Source organism: Oreochromis niloticus, linkage group LG20 (genome assembly GCF_001858045.2).
Source record: "Oreochromis niloticus isolate F11D_XX linkage group LG20, O_niloticus_UMD_NMBU, whole genome shotgun sequence".
NCBI classification, from domain to species: Eukaryota; Metazoa; Chordata; class Actinopteri; order Cichliformes; family Cichlidae; genus Oreochromis; species Oreochromis niloticus.
In genome coordinates this window covers 14,676,799-14,690,970 of record NC_031984.2, presented here as the reverse complement: position 1 = coordinate 14,690,970, position 14,172 = coordinate 14,676,799, and the positions used below count along the sequence as shown (strand labels likewise).

The window sequence follows — 14,172 nt, the reverse complement described above, 5'->3', positions numbered from 1 at the left end:
CCTTTGCTATCATGTTTTTCTTTATTCTTGCTTGCATATCTAACACAATGGCAGATATACAGTTATACCATTCTGTATAATCACCTACAGAACGGTACGAAATTGAAGATCAGTGTTTTTCATCTTCTTCTTGTAGTCCTCATTAAACTGTTCATCCTGCTGTACAGTGAAGTGATTCTTCCAGTCGCCAACCCTTCCTGAAAATAGAGAAATTAGGAGCAAAGTTAACATCTCCTCCTTCACCTTTCAGTAAACAAACTTAGAGGCGAATGTACCCGACCTTTGCGCATGAAGGGGGAGATTTTTAAATCGAAGACTTCATCAGCGGAGCCATTCACCATCTTGTTGTTCTTCATGTTGTCAAATTGAACTTTTTCTGTGACTTGCTTCTTCAGCTCTGTGGTAGGAGACAGTCCCAGGAATGAGCAGATGCGGACGAGTTCTTGTTCAGTATCCTGCAAAAGTAAAACAAAAAACAAACCCACAACCTTTATTATGTGTTTATGTCCACAGCCTCACGGACAGTAACTTCAACACTCACCTCAATCAGGTCCTCATAGAACAAATACAGGATATTAGAACAGCTCTGTTTCTTCTCCCACCATCCTCTTACATGTTCGTACCAGGAGCCAAACACCACTGAGAGATGCCAGAAGACAAATCATAAGTGATAAAATAATATTTTGCATTTAGCATATTCAGTCATTCATGCTTATGGTTTGTCACTCACTTTTTCCCTCCACGAATCTCTGGAGGAAACTCTCCCAGCTGCCAGGCTCTGGCTGGACCTTGTTCATGCGATCAAAGTGGAAATAGGATACGGCACTGTCTTTGGCATTACGAGCCACATAGATGATCTAAAGCCGGAAAGAAATGAGGAACAAACACTCAGAAGATTGTTTCCGTGACTCGTACCACTAGCTTACTGGCGAGCCATGTACCTTGGAGTTCTGCTCCCAGAATGATTTGGGAAGGAACTGGACTGGTAGGTGTGTCTTGATAATGCGTGGATAGGTGGTTAATTCATTCAGCACATCCACTCCTAGTAAAAGAGATCATTATGTTAGCGGAACGCCACAATGACATTGATCTATATCACCAATATTACAATCAGCAGTTAGTTCGCCAGATACACTTTACTGTTATTAGGTTAGAGCCTAGTTTGCCGTCAACTGTCTAATTATTCATGATACAGATTCAACGAGGCACTAGAAAGATTCCTCAGAGATGTCGGTCCATATTAATACATCGCAAAGGTGCTCTATTAGATTGAGTACTGGTGACTGTGAAGGCCTAGGCCTTCATGGTCAAGAAACTAGTTTTATATGATCTGAGCTTCATGACATAGAGCGCTATCCTACTGGAAGTAGCCATCAGAAGATGGATACACTTTGGACATGGACAAAAAAATACTCAGGTAAGCTTTGGTGTTAAATATGATTGGTCAAGGTTCCAAAGTATTTCAAGAAAATATCCCTGCGACCATTGCAGAGGAAATCAAGCATTATGAGACCAGGTAACATTTTCGCAGTCTTCTATTCTATCACCACTTTTGGTGAGCTGTTTGAACTGTAGCCTTAGTTTCCTAAATGGAGTGCTCCTGTAGCACATCTGCTCCAGGGTTGGATGTGTTGTGTGTTCAGATATTCTCATGCATAGCTTGCCTCTAATGATTGGTTGTTTGAGTTACTCTTTGCCTTCCTATCTGCTCAAAACAGAATAACTACTCTCCCCTGACTTCTGGCAACAACAAGGTATTTTCACCTAGAGAATTTCAGCTCACTGGATATTTTCTCTTTGTTGGATCATTCCCTGTAAACCACAGAGACAGTTTTGTGGGAAAATCCCAGTAGATCAGTATTTTCTGAAATACTCAGACCAGTCCATCTGGCACCAACAATAAAATCACCCTTTTCCCTCCATTCTGATGCTTGACCACGCCTACAAGCCTAAATGCATTGAGTAGCTGTGATGCAACTGACTAATTAAATATTTGAGTTAATAAACAGCTGAACAGCAACAGCTGTACCTAATAAAGTGTCTTTATTAGAGTGTTTAGAGTTTATTAAAGTTTATTATGCCTGTCACACTGTGAGCCTTTAAAACAACTTGCCTGAGGGGTAACCAGACATTTGTATCTCCAGGAATGGCACTCGTTCATGGAGTGGGACTGAGCCTTGACGTTCAGGTGAAGTCTGGCCAAAGTACAAAAGATCCAGGATGTAAGACACCCATGTGTTTCCTCAGGAATTGAAAAAAATTGACAGAAAAAAATAAGTACTTCCTCAAAGATGCGAATGAAATGTGGTATTTTTCTTTTAACCTACCTGCTTTAGGGTAAGAAGCTAAGACGATATCATCTGGTCTTGCTCTGAAATTCTGGACATTTTCCCAGTTGTCAGTGAAGTAATTGGTCATGCAGACTCCATGGAAGTCAAACAGTGTAGGTCGTGACAGTGACTCCATCTTTTTTTAAAAAAAGGAAGAAAAACAGCATTGGTTTACCATCTACAGACCAATTCAGAGCAAATTCAACAATACTTTGTTCCTCGTAGCCATATTACAGAAAATAAAGTTTACTACGTTATTGGAAACGCCCTTTGAAAGTACAGTATAAGGTTTGACTCAAGGACAAATAAAAAGTCTGTGTGTGTGTTTCTATGTGTGTGTGGAACTATTTATTTTATTTTATTCCTCTTTCCCATTTTGCTGCTGTAATAGTGTAAATTTGACATTTAAGGAGAACTTACAAGTGGAGAAGGTGCAAGCAATGTGCTGAATATCACAATTGGGCAGCTGATTCCTACAAAGTATAAATAAATATGGGTTCTGATCTTATCACACCAGAAGAATGCATTATGCCCATCCAGGTAAAATTTAATGGTGAAAAATGAATTAAATTATCAAATTAATTAACTGAATTATCAAGTATAAGAATGCATGTTGTGCAGTTTGTAGAGAATTTGCATCCTCTGCTCTGAAACGCTAGGGGGAGCTGGTTGACAGTATGCACGTCAGCCAGAAGCCTTACTCCGCTGCAGACACGGACACGGATGGCTGCAGACCCCATAACCATTACCGTTAAGCCTTGATTACATACCGCACTATGGAGGCAAACTGTGGAAAATACCACTGGGGCCGCTTTCATCGAGGGTTAATGGGAGGATTAGCACGTGCAAAGTATTTAATGGATATTTGGACTGTACCCCCGGGGGCGTCAATTTGGAACCCTTCATAAAGCCTTTTTTTAAAATACCTCCCTATAGCTATATTGATCCAAATATGAAACGTTTACTGGGGACTAGGACTATTTTACTAAATATACATATGTGTGTAGCAAAGATGAGAACTTAAACTCAGTAACCATACTGCAGCAGACGTCGGGGAGGGGGTCCTTGGAGGTAGATCACCAGTAACAGCGGATCCGTGAATCTAGCTTACTCCAATAAAAGTCAGTATTTTTTCTGAGTAAAATGGTCACTGCACAGAAAGGTGCTAACTGGTGATCCTCAGTTCTCCATCATTGTGGCTCTTTATAAAAACAGTCAACCTCTTCTTCCAAATAAGGAGACCGAGCTGTTGTGCAGATTCCGCAGTCCAGGAAACGCCGGGAGGAAGGTACAGCAAGCAGACTAACTTTTTTCCCCTCTTTAGTCAAACTTTATTTAAAACATATAACGGTGGCCATGTCCCGGCAAACTAAATATGGGGCAAAGATATGTTTACGTGGGACAAAGTGGGACATTATTATTATATTATTCTTGGTGGCAGGTACTGTAGCAGGAAACAAGATACAATCAAACAAACTCTGCAAGTTAAGTTTGGTATTGATCATAGACAAAGGCTTTCACACGTTTTCTTTCATCATTTTCTAACGTGAACAGTTGGTTTAAGTTGGTTCAACAGGTTCAGCTGGATGCAGTCACGTGGGGTACTGTACTTACTTTTATGGCTGCATTTGCAACGTAGACTGGTAGGGGCAGATAATATTCAACCGAGGAAGTCTGCCTTCAGGAGATCACCAGTTCCCTACTACACTTTATTCAGCTGGGCAAAAGCTTGAATTCAGCTAGAAGATCCCATTTATACAGCTTGTTATCTGACCTACAAAGCCTTAGATTTCATTAGAGGATATGTGCAATATGACTGTAGATTATCCGTTAAATGCAAACAGAACTATTAATCAAAAAGTATCTAGCACCTTCATTCATATTGTTTGATGTCGCTTTGATTGTTTGTGTAGTAAAAGGTTATTAACATAAAGTTTCAAGTGCATAACACACACATGAACATAGCGATGAAAGGCCAACGCTAATATGATATGAGTTGCCAACAGTTTTGTTTTTCAATTATGGCCCTCTTAAGGTCACCATAAGATTTGCTTTAAGTCAAATTTAACAGACTGTAAATTATGTATTTAGCCTTATGTAATTTAGAAAAGTAAATAAGCGTTAACTCACCTGAAAGTTCTCTTTATTGAGCTCTGCTCTAATAAACAGTCCAAAGTCAACTCTGTATCTGACACACTGCAGCTTAAAGCAGCTGTTCAGTGTTTCCTTTGCCTTACAGGATGTGACAGAGTTCAAAAATGACTATGAACCATCTGCACCACTCCAGGGAAGTATATTACAAGTAAGACTATTCACGATGGGAAGGACCGCAGACTGTCTACTGATTCAAAATGAATTTAGCTGTTGCTCTTTTTGCAACAGAGGAGCAATGAACATTAAAACGTCTGTGAAAATACTTTATAGCATGATAAAATTTGTTTTGATTACAGTGTTTAACCCCTTAACACCTGGTGTGTGATTTTTGATACAAATATTTTTTTGTGAGTTTTTGAGACTTCTACATCATTAGTGTGATTTTTTTATTTAGAGGTGAAAAACCACATGTGAGACTTAACAAATCTAAAAAGATGCCACAGCTAAGTCTCTGTCTAAGACATATGATAAGGTCTGGTAAAACTTTAATATAAAATAAGAAAAGCAAAAGAAATGAATCTGCCATAGGAAGTTTTAGCACTTAAAGGCAAACAGCAAAACTAAGCCAAGAAACTAAGCAAAACTAACCAAGTGAGGACCTGTCGAGGTTATTTATGTCTCATGATACATACATTATTTGTCTGGGAACTTGTTGCCACTGTAGTGTGTGGCACATTTATCTCATTAGAGAAATAAAACCAAGAAAACTGTTGTAGAAACTCCAGCTAAATAGAAGTCGTCCCTTAGGGGGAAAAATAGTAATCATATCTTTTTTTTGTTGCTGTTATTGCTGAGTCATAATGATTAAACTGAAATGTGATCACACTTAGCAACTGAACTTTGACTTTGAGAATTCTTTGACAGCATGTTCAAGACTTAATTTTAATAGTGGGGATAATCACGCCTGTTCTGTGCACAGCACACAATCAACTTATCGTGTTTCTTTGTTATAACTAAAAAAACTGTAAATACATCTCACTTCAGTGGCTGTGACCATTTCAAAATACATTTGTTTTCAGGAGTTACATGTACAGACTTTATAAGCAGACCACTTTAACATTAACTACCCACCAATAACAAGTTGGATGACCGCTCTCCCGTAATAAATACTAATTTCCAACAAGTAATATCAAATTGTGACTTGTGAGATAACAGGATAGTTCTTTACCTTCTCAGTAAAGTGGATCATGTTTGTTCTGGTTTTCTTTCTTTTTTTCTTCTTCTAAAGGAGCTTAATTTCCACTTGACACTGACAGTGGTTTTCAGAAGTGTCATGCAGTATTTTCTCTGCACAGTCATCTACTTTCAGTGCCCTTCCTACCAGCAGCTTGAAGATCTTAACCAAGTATTTAAATCTCTTAATGTAACACAGGTTATGTAATCCCCCAAAACAGAATTGTAAAACTATTTACATGAAGTTTTCACAAAGTGGGGAACTTCTACTGACTTTAATTTTGAAATGTCTGGCCTCACTGTGGCCCTCCTCCAGTTGCCCCTTTCCTGTTATTCAGCTGAAAGGACATCTCAGCAGAGCTTTCTTTAAAAGGAGGTCATTACTTTCCACAAGCACCAGGGGGCATCACTTTTGGAGCTGAAGTGAAAGAGGAAGGCTTAAATCTATTCCCTGAATCTGATGTTATTTATCTGTGTTCATAAATCTCCAACAGCACTGGCTAAAACGCAGTGCCAAATGATGACAGAACCGGCACTGTTTCACACATGGCTGTAGACCCCCACTGTTGTACCTCTCCCCTGACCTCCTCCATACACATCGACAATGATTTGAACCAAAAATTCCATGTTTAGATTCATCACACCTTAAAATCTGTTGCCATACCTGGCATACCACAGCCTTTTCCTTGTTTCACTTCCTTGAGACTGGGTTTTTGACAGATGACACACCTTCACATGTGCAGCTTCTTCAGATTTGTTAAAGACACATGGCGCACTCTCCTGAGATATAACAAGTGTTCATTTGAAGACTTGGTAGATTCAGCTAAAGAAATTGACTATATAGGTGTTTGTGTGCATAAAGGAAGAGGCTCCTAGTAACAAAGTGCCTACAGATATCATTTCTAATCAGTTCTTTAATAAATTATCTGTAGACAAAAGACTGGTTTATCCCTTGAGTTAGATGGCTTTTTAATACTTGAATAATTCACAGGTCAGCGTTAAGTGGTCAAACATCAAAAAAACAAAAACATACAAACACACAAACAAACACATTCCTCAGTAGCTGATGTCCAATAAAAAACTTCCAGAAAGACAACAGAACTACTGCTCAAGATCTCTTTAAAATTACAAGACAGTCTGGCTGCTTGGAAGTGAAACATAAAGAAAATGAGGGGTTTTCTCATCACTGTAAAATCATAGAATCAAAGAGTCAAATTAAACACATGGTTTAACATCGAGAGAAAGGTAATCTGCCTCACCCTGGTGGGACAGTGTGATGAGAAAAATTAAAAGGTTACAGTCTGAAACCTGCTGTGTCACGGGACTCTTTTAGATGTATCACATATCAATAAAAATATAAAACATCCAAACCATGGCTACGTCTAAGGACTAAATTTCTGCTTAAAAGCAAAGAGGTCACATTGTGTTTATAAAGAGAGAGAGAGAGCCAGAGAGAGAGAGAGCGAGAGAGAGAGAATCTTTATTCTTAATAAAGATTTGTTTTAATGATGTGATTTGTACACATCAGCACAATATAAGAAAATTGTGTTTTTTTTAACTTATATTTTGATTATTTGTTAAATATTTAATCACATATTACTTCTGAGGACTATATTACACCCAGCCAGGACTCTAAATTTCAAAGCGAAACTTTAAATCAGGATTCTTCATCTTCTTCTTATAGTCTTCATCAAACTGCTCATTCTGGGCCACAGTGAAGTGGTTCTTCCAGTCACCAACTTTCCCTGGAGAAGGCAAAACATTTAGAATATTTGGTTAACCTAATGATAAATGGAGCACACACTGCTGTACATATAGAGAAAAAAATGTTGCCCAGCAGGTAGTTGTACCTTTTCTCATGAAAGGAGAAACCTCTTGGTTCATCACTGGAACTGTGGTATAGTTGGTCATCTTGTTTTGCTTCATGCTGTCAAACGCCACACTGGTAATGATTCTTTCCTTCTCTTCAGCTGAAGGAGACAAACCAAGGAAGGAACACAGTCGGTCTATTTCCTGTCCACAGTCCTGTTCACAAAAATATTGAAAATATTTCTTACTCTTAAAGGAACCCCAACGATTGTTTTCCTCCTTCGGGTCTATAATTCTATATTCATCACTGTAGATTTGGTGTTTAAAAAAAAAAATCTGTTATTTACAGATAGTCATTCTTAGTTAAAAGAAGTCGTTGGTGTCTTTGTGGAAAAGATATTTACTTGCATGCTCTTCAGGGAGTAACATGAGAAGACTGATACAGTGATGGCCCAAATATACACTTCTTTTCTATTACTTTAATAAGTTTGATTCATGCTACTACTTGTACAGGAAATACTGTTACACCTTTTGTGTGCATTTCCACTTGACAAAAAGCTCTTATTTTCTGTCATTCGCACTAATGGAAGAAACACAGCCTCAAACTTCAGACACAACTAAAAAAGTTTCTTTGAAGCAGTGCATGAGTGCAGTGATGGACGCATGCTTATTCAAATAGCTTTTTAAACCAAAGAGTACTACAATAACAGCACCTTGAGGCAACTGTTGTTGTGATTTGGTGCTGTGTAAATAAAATTGAATTGAAATTAAAGTGGATGCAGCTGACCTTTCAGAGTCTGTTGTAGCTCCTTGTTCTATTTTTTGACTTTTGTCATCTAAAGATAATTTTTCTCATGTAACATCATACAAATGGATCATGCGGTTTTCTTTAAAAGCACTCAGTGACAAATTTGTGTGTCACAAACTAGTTGGCACACCTTGTGCGTGTCGCACAAGGTGTGCCAACTAGTTTCCTGCTTCTGTTATCATCTAACTCCTTCCAGGAACAGAGTTCAGCATGTCTCAGCTTGGCTTCTTTACAGATAGCACCTGTTGTGTTTTGATTTTTCAAACCACTACATGTATAACTAGAAACATTACTGAAGGCTTTTAAACATATCCTATAAGATATATGAACAATTAAAACGTGTAACTGGAAAAAGTCAAGACAACTTTAAACATGAAGAACAACTGTTACACATGTTAGCCCAACTCACCGCACCTCAATCAAATCTTCATAGAACATGTAGTGAAGATTTGAATAACTTTGCTTCTTTTCCCACCAGCTGTTCACATGGTCATACCATGATCCGAAAACCCCTGAGGCCACAGACCAATACACAAAGTAATGTTTATACAGGAAATTAGATGGCATTATGATTCTTTTACATTAAAACTAAACTGAACTCACTCTTTCCTTCCATGAAATCCTGCAGAAAGGTGCTCCATTCTCCTGCTTCTGGCTGAGCATAGTTCATCCGATTAAAGTGGTAAAAGGACACTGCATTGTCCTTTGCATTGCGGGCCACATATATTATCTACAGAAAGAGACAACACAATAATCTCAGGGTTTCATGAATTGCAAATTTCAATGGCTTCCAGGCAAGGCAAGCAGCTGTTTGGGGCCCCAAGTCAGTGGGGGCACTCACAGGGGTGACAAACTTTAAACTAAAGCAGTGGCAATTCAGCAGAGAGAGTAAGGTCGACCTGACCTCCCTAAGGTTCCCCCACTTCGCTCCATTCATTCCTACTACACCTTGAATCATTACATTTGAAAAAACCTAATGACAACAATCGAAGCTATTCATATAAAATGAAATATAAATAAAATATAATCCAAAATAACTAAATGATGCTAACGTAGCCTCAACTATGGGGGAGAGTGCCAGCAGCATCACATCTTTTTTTTTTTTGCCTTCTCTGACACTAAAAACCAGTTTTCTTCACTGGCAGAGTAACCTGGTGTTTCCAGCTCTTCTGGCTATGATGTCACCGAGCTGAGTGTGCAACCTTTTTATTGGTGTCACATTACTTATAACATAATTTATAAAATAAAAGTGATGAATGCTTAGTTGGAAGGACATCCTGAGAATTTTTGCATGAATCTGCACTGCTGGCTGTCGGTGTTTGTGCATGGCTTTTACCCTGCTGCCCTGCTCCCAGAACGACTTGGGTATAAACTGGACGGGTAGATGAGTCTTAATGAGACGAGGAGTGGTGGGAAGTTTCTCCACCATTTCTGCACCTGAGTGATAAGAAGCATTAGTTTGCGATTGATAACGTGCAACATTAGACTTATTTAGATACCACAGAACAATAAAACTGATTGCCTAAAAAATTATAAGGTGTTTTTGAGATGTTTTGATTCACCTAACATTTACACACTAATAAAACTGCTAAATTTTAGGAGCTTTTACATTTTGGAGCTTCCTTTTCAGCACTTGGCAGAGAAAGATGCATGCAAACAAACAGAATGCAACAGGTTGAACCTGTTTTCAGCACAGTTTCTAAAAACTGGTGACTTGCAATAATCCTCTGAATGAACTGAGTACACGGAATTAAACTTGGCACTTAGCGCTTTTTATTCTGGTGTATTTTAAAGTCAGAGTGGCAACATAGTTCAACCTATAAGCATAGGAGGTACGTAGAGCTCCAGGAAGGGCACTCGTTCATGAATAGGGAGGGATGTCTGACGGTCTGGACCCATGTGCCCAAAATACAGAAGATCTAGGATGTAAGAGATCCATGTGGTTCCTGCGATTGAAATGAATAAACGTTGTTAAGTCGTAAACCTATCAACTCAGACACCAACAGGAAATTGTTTATGAAATCTTTTTATTATGATTACATAAGCTCCACATGATTACATACACATCAGTACCTGCTTTAGGGTAAGTAGCAATGACAATATCATCTGGTCTTGCTTTGAAGTTCTGTACGTTATCCCAGTTGTCAGTGAACATCCTGGTCATGGAGACTCCGTGGAAGTCAAACAGTTTTGGCCGAGGTGTCACCTCCATCTGTGGAAATTACTTGTCTTTAAAAGCCTATATCGGTCATATTTTTTAAATAAATGTTTCTTGCCTACATGTTGTTGCTTAAGTTCATTTCTCACATTTTTAATTTACTCCATGACATCATATACCCTGAAATGTACAAAATAATCAATTATTACTAACTAAATCTTAGATGGGACTTGAAAACATGTTTATATGTGTGTGTGTGTGTGTGTGTGCGTGTGCGTGTAAATAAAAATACAGCATATTTATTGTTGGCAGCCAGTGATTATTAATCTCGGATGGTCGCTCACATCTATAAACTGACAACTATAATCAGTTTAATCACGAATCTCAGCAGTGACTCGGGCACTTAGTGAACAAGCTTAACATTTTCTTTGTAAAAGCTGAACTAACTTTAGCAGCATGTTAGAAAAATATATTTGTTTTCATTTACTGATATGCCAAATAAAAAGTTTTACACATTGTAAAACGTGCACAGCTGACAGCTTGGTGTATTTGTTAGTAAATATTACTTAAAGGACTTCACACTCACCCTGATGATTAGTATTACACTTGGGCTGGATCCGGATCTCCCAGAAGTCTGCTTGTTGCGTAATACTCGCTGTAGCGCACACAATCAGCGTCCTGAAATCTGTGTAGAATTAAGCAGACCCTTACATTCCTACTGAGTCTGACAGTTCAAATGTGAACACGTGCACCAGTGGTATAAAGTCACATGATTGGGGTTAAATAAGTTCATCCAAACTTACCAGTAAAAATATCAAACAGGAAAAACAAGAAGTTTGATTGTTTTGTTGTGCATCCTGATACTGGTTTCCTGCCATGTTGGCATTGGCTATAAATGTTAACCAAATTTTGTATAAGGCTTGAAAAAGCAGAACAAGAGTTTTCTTTTTCCCTCCCCCTCGCTCTCTCTCATCTCCATCAGCACCAGCGTTAATTTGCAGCTGCTGTTGCAGTGCTGGTTATTGTTACTTGGATCCGCCTATCTTGTTTTTGGTTTTGGTTCTTTTTGTTTGGTTTTGCTAATAGTAGCTTAGGGATTAATGTAGAATCCCGAGTGTCTGGTTGGTTGATGATCTTTCCCTTTTGTTTGTTTATGCCCCAGCCTCCCATCTCGGTCTTTTTATGTAATTATTTTTCTACTATTACATATTTGTTGAACTATAAAAGCGCGCTGGCATCTCATATGTTAGGTCCCTCTGAGCCATGGCTTCAGGGATCATAACATGTTGCACGAAAGATCAAATACAATAATGACTGGTATAAAATTAAAATATCAACACAGCCACGAGGGGGCCACAAGCCAGAGTAGTCCTAGTGCCGGTGTTCCCCGTCATAAATTGTACCCACATCTTCGGCCAGGAAGGGCATCCGACGTAAAACCTTTGCCAAATCAAACATGCGGATCATCAATTATGAGATTTCCATACCGGATCGGTCGGGGCCCAGGTTAACGACGACCACCTCCAGTGGTGTTGGTCACCAGGGTGCCGGTGGAAGCTATGTTACTGTTGACCGAAGACAAAGGAAGAGCGGAGGGGAAGGCGTGTTCAGAGGCAGCGAGAGGAAGAGAGGCAGGAATTCGGAGATGAAAGTAGGGACTTTAAATGTCGGGACTAAGTGGTTAAGGAAGAGAGCCGTATGATGTGATGGAGAGAAGGAAGGTAGATATTGTGTGCACAGGAGACCAGGTGGAAGCAAGTCCAGGAGCACTGGAGGTGGATTCAAGCTGCTCTACCATGGTGTAGATAGGAAAAGAAATGGAGTAGGAGTAAAGCTGAAGGAAGAGTACATGAATAGTGTTGCAGGGGAGAAGAAGAAAGTGTCAGACAGGATCATAAGTTTGAAGCTGGAAATTTAAGGCATGATGTTGAATGATGTCAATGTGTATGCCTCACAGGTTGGATGATAGAAGAGAAAGAGGAATTCTGGGTTAGCTGGATGAGTAAGCTTGATATTTGGAGCAGACGTCAATGGATATGTAAGTGAAGGGAGCAGGGGTAAAGAGAAGGACAAATGGTGGCGGATATTGTGAAAAGGAAGTAAATGGCTATGGTAAACACATATTTCAGGAAGAGGGAGGGACACGGGGTGACATATAAGAGTGGACACAGACTATATCGTAAGCAGAAGGTGAAATTTGGAAGAGAAAGCTGACTGCAAGGTGTTGACAAGGAGAATGTAGCTAGGCAGTACAGGATATGGAAATTAAGATAAGGAAGGAAGTGAAGGTCAGAGGCAAGGATGTTGACGAAGAAGGAATGTTGTGCAGAGTTAAGGACTGTTTTAAGGACAGAAGAAAGAAGGCAAGGACACTTGGTGGTGGAATGAAGAAGTTCAGGAAAGTATTCAAAGGTAGAGTTTAGTGAAGCAAAAATAAGTATAGAGATGAAGAAAGTAGTCAGGAGTACTGGGAGGCTAAGTGTATGGTTAAGGTGAGAAAAGGAGGAGAGAGGTGAGGTGAAAGAAAGAGGCCTGTAGTGAGCTGTATCTGAGACTGGACAGGCAAAGAGATTGAACTGGAAAGGATGTGCAGCGGGTTGATTAAGGGTAGAGATGGAAATGTACTACTGAGTGAAGCTAGTGTGCTGAGAAGACGGAAGGATTTTGAGGAGCTTCCAAAGGATAAGTCAGGAGGAAGTGAGGGCAGCTCTAAAAAGGATGAAGAGTGGAAAGGCAGGTGGTCCAAATTACATACCTGTGGAGGTGTGGAGAAGTCTAGGAGAGAAAGCAGTGGACTTTTTAATCAGATTGTTTAAGAAATACTTAGGAGAGTGAGAGTCGCTTGAGGAATGGAGCAGAAGTGTACTGTACCACTTTTAAAGCACAAGGGTGATGTGCAGAGCTGTAATAACTACAGAGAGATAAAGTTATTGAGTCATAGCATTAAGATATGTAAAATAACTGTGAATCTAAGTCAAGAACAGAGGAGATGATCAATGAGCAGCTATATGGCTTCATGCTGAGACAGAGCACTGCAGATGTTTCTCTTGAGGGTGTTGATAGAGAAGTTCGGAAAAATTTCAGAAGGACTTTCACTGTGTCTTTATGGATCTAGAGACAGCATTTAATATGGTGCCAAGAGACTAACTGTGGTACTGCATGAGAAAGTCAGGAGTGACAGAGAAGTATGTGACATTTATGAGGACATCGAGATAGTAGTGAGCAGTGGAGCTGGAGTGACAGTTAGGATTAAGGCGGGGGTGGGATTACATCAGGAATCAGCTCTCAGTCCCTTCTTGTTTGCAGTGGTCATGGGACTGAAAGCTGAACTGCTGACAGATGCGGTTAGATGTGAGTCTACATGGACTATGATATGATCTGTAGGGAGAATAGGGAGGAGGTAGAAGAGAGCCTGTGGGAGGCGGAGGTGTGCTCTGGAGAGAAGAGGAAATATAGTCAACAGAAGCAACCAGTAGAATATGCGTGTGTGAATGAGAGGGAGACACATGGCAAGTTTAAATACATGGGGTCAATCATCCAAAGGAAAGGATAGTATAAAGAGAGATGAAGAGTTTCACAGGTGATTTGTGACAGAAGGATAACAAGACTATGATGTATAGTTTGATGTTAGTGGCATTAAAAAAAGAAGACTGGAGGCTGTGGTTGGTTAGAGAGGAAAAGCTGAGATTCTTTGGATATGTGCAGAGGAGGGATAGTGGATATGTTGGCCAGAGGATGTT

General features: G+C 39.5%; 2 protein-coding genes across 5 annotated transcripts; both read right to left on the bottom strand.

Annotated features, from left to right (window-relative positions):
- Nucleotides 1-2: 2 nt before the first annotated feature.
- On the bottom strand, nucleotides 3-5,806 carry LOC106096450 (cytosolic sulfotransferase 2). Of its 3 annotated transcripts, none has more exons than XM_019349611.2 (8): nucleotides 5,653-5,806; nucleotides 2,328-2,466; nucleotides 2,114-2,242; nucleotides 942-1,042; nucleotides 731-857; nucleotides 542-639; nucleotides 281-455; nucleotides 3-197 (listed from the first exon to the last, which is right to left on the bottom strand). In XM_019349611.2, the coding sequence occupies exons 1-8, from the start codon at nucleotides 5,671-5,673 to the stop codon at nucleotides 85-87; spliced, it is 903 nt and encodes a 300-aa protein (XP_019205156.1). In that variant the 5' UTR covers nucleotides 5,674-5,806; the 3' UTR covers nucleotides 3-84. The 3 variants fall into 3 exon arrangements, with proteins under 3 accessions (XP_019205156.1, XP_013130220.1, XP_013130224.1); XM_013274766.2 differs by lacking the exon at nucleotides 5,653-5,806 and adding an exon at nucleotides 4,461-4,698; XM_013274770.3 differs by lacking the exon at nucleotides 5,653-5,806 and adding an exon at nucleotides 3,370-3,630.
- A 789-nt stretch (nucleotides 5,807-6,595) lies between these two features.
- Nucleotides 6,596-12,058, bottom strand: LOC100690431 (cytosolic sulfotransferase 2). 2 transcript variants are annotated; one of them, XM_013274776.3, is made up of 9 exons: nucleotides 11,920-12,058; nucleotides 11,019-11,117; nucleotides 10,348-10,486; nucleotides 10,092-10,220; nucleotides 9,611-9,711; nucleotides 8,878-9,004; nucleotides 8,689-8,786; nucleotides 7,508-7,682; nucleotides 6,596-7,402 (listed from the first exon to the last, which is right to left on the bottom strand). In XM_013274776.3, the coding sequence occupies exons 3-9, from the start codon at nucleotides 10,484-10,486 to the stop codon at nucleotides 7,290-7,292; spliced, it is 882 nt and encodes a 293-aa protein (XP_013130230.1). In that variant the 5' UTR covers nucleotides 11,019-11,117; nucleotides 11,920-12,058; the 3' UTR covers nucleotides 6,596-7,289. The 2 variants fall into 2 exon arrangements, with proteins under 2 accessions (XP_013130230.1, XP_025757635.1); XM_025901850.1 differs by having other exon boundaries at nucleotides 11,236-12,047.
- Between the last annotated feature and the right edge of the window lie 2,114 nt (nucleotides 12,059-14,172).

Coding starts and splice junctions, on each gene's coding strand:
- LOC106096450 (XM_019349611.2), bottom strand. CDS start 5,673: ATGATCCACTTTACTGAGAAG. Junction 2,467..5,652: donor TGATCCACTTTACTGAGAAG/GTAAAGAACTAT, acceptor TTTTAAAAAAAG/ATGGAGTCACTGTCACGACC. Junction 456..541: donor TCTATGAGGACCTGATTGAG/GTGAGTGTTGAA, acceptor TTACTTTTGCAG/GATACTGAACAAGAACTCGT.
- LOC100690431 (XM_013274776.3), bottom strand. CDS start 10,486: ATGGAGGTGACACCTCGGCCAAAACTGTTTGACTTCCACGGAGTCTCC. Junction 9,712..10,091: donor CGTACCTCCTATGCTTATAG/GTTGAACTATGT, acceptor CTTATCACTCAG/GTGCAGAAATGGTGGAGAAA. Junction 9,005..9,610: donor TCTGGGAGCAGGGCAGCAGG/GTAAAAGCCATG, acceptor CTCTTTCTGTAG/ATAATATATGTGGCCCGCAA.